The 4,003-nt window shown below is 42.9% G+C and overlaps 1 protein-coding gene across 2 annotated transcripts; it reads right to left on the reverse strand.

Annotated features, from left to right (window-relative positions):
• Positions 1-1,192: 1,192 nt before the first annotated feature.
• Positions 1,193-4,003, reverse strand: LOC111855145 (E3 ubiquitin/ISG15 ligase TRIM25-like). 2 transcript variants are annotated; one of them, XM_023833861.2, is made up of 2 exons: positions 3,803-4,003; positions 1,193-3,433 (listed from the first exon to the last, which is right to left on the reverse strand). In XM_023833861.2, exon 2 carries the CDS (start codon positions 3,413-3,415, stop codon positions 1,904-1,906), a length of 1,512 nt encoding a protein of 503 aa, XP_023689629.2. In that variant the 5' UTR covers positions 3,416-3,433; positions 3,803-4,003; the 3' UTR covers positions 1,193-1,903. The 2 variants fall into 2 exon arrangements, with proteins under 2 accessions (XP_023689629.2, XP_023689628.2); XM_023833860.2 differs by lacking the exon at positions 3,803-4,003 and having other exon boundaries at positions 1,193-3,760.

A 4,003-nucleotide genomic window follows, 5' to 3' on the forward strand; every position in this document is an offset into this window, starting at 1 on the left:
ATTTCTTTTCTCTTGTGTTTGTGTGGGCAATGCAAAAGTGAGCCCTTTCACCAGCTTCACACAAAAAAAATGGTTTCCAGCTGTAGTCAGCATGACATTTTCAATTCAAGACAAGTCTGCACACGCATTTACATGTATGTAAGTTTTATTACCTTCTAAATCAGGGGTGCCCAATCTTATCCGCAAAGGGCCGGTGTGTATGCAGGTTTTTGGGATAACCTGTAGGTCAGCTGTTCAAACCCAGGTGTGAGGACTCTTCAGCCAATCAGTCCTCTAATTAGTAATCTAATTAGGGAGTTGCAGAGAAAGCCCGCATACACAGCGGCCCTTTGTGGATAAGATTGGCCATCCCTGTTCTAAATAGTCTGTAGAGTTTGCAAACTACCCCAATGCTTTTGATGTAGCTAATTTTAGGTTCATAATGGAATAATATATATTCGCCATAAGGTTTATTGCGTGAGAGTCTGACAGCATGAGTGTGACGCCAAATGCATGATGACAGGGAGATAAAGAATAAGGAAGAGGTGCTGGGTATCTGTGATGACCTACAGTACTGTGAAAAAGTCTTAAGCAGTCACAGAAAATATTATGATAATACAATGAAGATCTTATGTCTGTCAAAGTGTGTCAGCTTAACCACTTCAAAACTTCTCCTAAAATCACCCCAGCATTTGCAGCACTTATCCAATACACCCGTGTATTTTTTGACTCGACTACTACCCCACCTTGTTTGGCTAATCAATATCTCATTGAGTTAACTAATTATGCTAATGAGCTAATTGAGCTGGTAGTGAAAGTGAACAAATACGAATGGAATGGCTCAACTGTCTGGCAGACAGTGGGGAACTGAAGTGCAGTTCATCAAGCCATTGATACTAGTAACAGTTTAGGAGAACAGGAGAAATTCTTGCATTTTTTATGATGTTAATTTGCATATTGTTCTAATATTAAATACAGCCTTAAACATTTTCTCTGACTGCTGAAGACTTGCACAGTACTGTATGTGCATCACATGAGTATAATTCAGTCTAATTAAAGGACAAATATTCTGCCATTTGTCAAAAACAATTCATAAGATCTTATGTCTTACAAATTGTGCAATATGTGAGAGTATCGATATTTTAAATGATACAGTATTAAGAAAAGTACACATGAATATTACTAATGTACACTACAAAAAAAACTTCAAAAATTCAGTGTGAAAAATTGATTATTATCAGCAGAAAATGATACATGTAGTTATGGTAGTTAACTTTCTGATTGTAAAAGTATTTTTTTGTAGCCTTAAGTAGCTCAATAAGTAAAGTATTGCACTAGCAATGCAAAGGTTATGAGCCCAAATCCATGGGTGCAAACATAAAAAATGGTAACTTCCCTTTACTGTAAGTCTTTGGGATGAAAGCATCAGGTAAATGTAGACTTGCTTTACCACATGCCTCTGGTCACCCATGCCATTATATTAATAATCTCACCCTGACAATACCAAGCCAAATGACATACATCACATGTCATCCAAACATTTCCATAAACAATAAGAAAGTAAAAACCTTTAAAGTGGTAAAATAATAGGAAGAACCTCTTTTTCATAAAACTAAGGAGTGAATGTCACTAGGAGTGAAGTCATAATGTTTATATTACCCAATGGACCAATGCAACCAAAATGGAAGCTGAGAGACCTGGAACTACTGAGTCTACCGATTGAGCCCAACGTTCAAAAGAATATACGTTCAAAAGTAAATAATATTAGACTAAGATGTATTTGAAAATGTATTATTTCTCTATTGTATTATTTGCTTACTCATTAAAGAATAATTATATATTCAACTATAATTTGCAACTAATGAAACGTGACTGAAACTGCATTCATTCTGCATTTTATAGAGACTAACATGCACAATTATACTCAGCTCTGTAAGGTTATCCAGGACTCAGAGTTAGTTGAATGGATGGCAAAAGCAGGGTACACCATCTCCTGAAACTTGGCTGTAAAGGTGTGCAGGTGTTCCCGCCGCCCCTTGATGCTATGAAAGCACAGCGTGCCCCTACTGTAGTCCAGGGCCATTTCTAGCCTCAAGGGAGGAATAGTCACAGGAAGTGTCACTGTGGACGATGCATGGCAGGCTGTCAGTTTCTTGTTCTTCCACTGGAGGCGCCAGGAGATAGAATTGTGGCCCAGGCGGCTGTGATCCCCACGTCTGGGCACACTGGGATAACACACACCCACAGACCACATGCACTGGCCTACCTCCACCACCCAGACATGTTCTCCACCAGAGAAACCCTGGGAGCACAGCACCTGAGGCGCAGCCTGGAATCGTTCGGGGTGCTCTGGGTAGACCTGCTTGCCGGCATTATACTTCACCGTCCTCAGGTCATTGGACAGGAGCAAGCTATTGTGGACTGTGTTGGGGTCAAAAGTCAACTCCAATGGAGTGAGCAAGGTATGCAGTGCCTGGAGCAGCATAGTCATATCTGTCTTCAACTCATCTGTTCTTGTGAGAGCACATAAATGTCTTGTGTCCACAGTAGGAGGTGCTGGCATATCCACGTTACTATCTAAGGCTTCTTTAAGCTGGGACTTGATCGATAGAAACTGGTGAACAAACAGGCATTGGTCCGTCTCTGCCAGAACAGATTCAGCCTGCTCCTGGATATCCTTCAGGAGACTCTGCTGCTTAGTCATCTGACTTCTGTTGGCCTGCCAGCTCTCCTGCTTGCACGCATGCTCCTCCTGCAGCTGCTTGCTCAGTCGGCACTTGTATCCGTTTAGCTGGTTAATCATACTGTCCAGGATGCCCAGGGCTTTTACTGTAAGATGGTCGCTGGCATCAGCGAAAGCCATCTCCTCCCCAAGGCTCTTCTGCAGCAAGATAGAGGTCATCTGGAGCTTTTCTTTGGCGAGCTTCAGGTCAGCCCTCAAAATGCACCTCATCTCAGCCCCGGCACTCTCAAAGTTATGAATATCATGGCCGTAGTGGGTACCCTCAATGAAGCAGCTCGCACAGAGAAAGGCGGCATCAGTTGCGCAGTAAAACTCCAGGTTCTTGCTGTGAGACAAGCATTTCTGGGAGTTCAGGTCTGACAGTGGCTCAACCAGTGTATGGTTCCTGAAGGACATCTTCTTTGCATGAGCCTGGAGATGATCGGTACACAGGGAGATCTCACATTTCAAACAGGTCTTGAAGGCCGGTTTTCTGATGGGCAAGCAGTAGTCACACTGCACTGTGTTCATGTCCTGGCCCTTCCCTGTGGTGATCTTGTAGCTCTCAATGATGTTGCACAGCTTCAGGTTCTTCTGAATGTCCTTAATCCCATGATACTCTTGTCGGCATTCAGGGCAGCGGTGTGGTCCTTTCTCCGAGTCTGTGGCAGACTGGATGCAGGAGACGCAGTAGTTGTGGGCACAGGGCAGCATCACCGGTTCTGAGAAGAGCTGCAGGCAGATCGGGCATGTCAGTTCCTGCGCCAGGAGCTCCGTCGACATGATGCCGTTTCACAGTTCAACTTCACACTGAGCTTATGAAAATGAAACATAAAAAGTAAAACTATATGCCACCCCTACTACTGGAACAAGTTCTACCCGTAGAGCAACATCACAAGGAACATCAGCGAGAATCTTGCGATAAGAGCTGTTTAGAACAAGCTATTGTGCTTACGAGCAAGCAGTTTCCAGTTTTTGTTAAAGATGTTTAACATTAACTGTTCCACTGTCAGATTGTGCCAATAGAATGCTATAGTCCGATAACAAAATAAGGTAACGTTTGAGTTAAGGGTGCCCTTCATACTGTTACGTGACACCTACATAAGTCCTTCATTGTCCCAGAATTGGGGGTTCTTGTCACAGACTTGGGGCATGGTACAGGCAGGAAAAAATGGGTGAAGATACACTTGTGGCTCCAGAAAACAGACCACGAGGGGTGAAAACTAAACAGGGGAACGATATAACAGAACAAAAAAATGATCTATGAAGGGAAAACTGGTAACACAGAAAACAAGCGGGAAA

The sequence above is a fragment of the Paramormyrops kingsleyae genome, chromosome 6, assembly GCF_048594095.1.
Source record: "Paramormyrops kingsleyae isolate MSU_618 chromosome 6, PKINGS_0.4, whole genome shotgun sequence".
NCBI lineage: Eukaryota > Metazoa > Chordata > Actinopteri > Osteoglossiformes > Mormyridae > Paramormyrops > Paramormyrops kingsleyae.

Coding starts and splice junctions, on each gene's coding strand:
- LOC111855145 (XM_023833860.2), bottom strand. CDS start 3,484: ATGTCGACGGAGCTCCTGGCGCAGGAACTGACATGCCCGATCTGCCTG.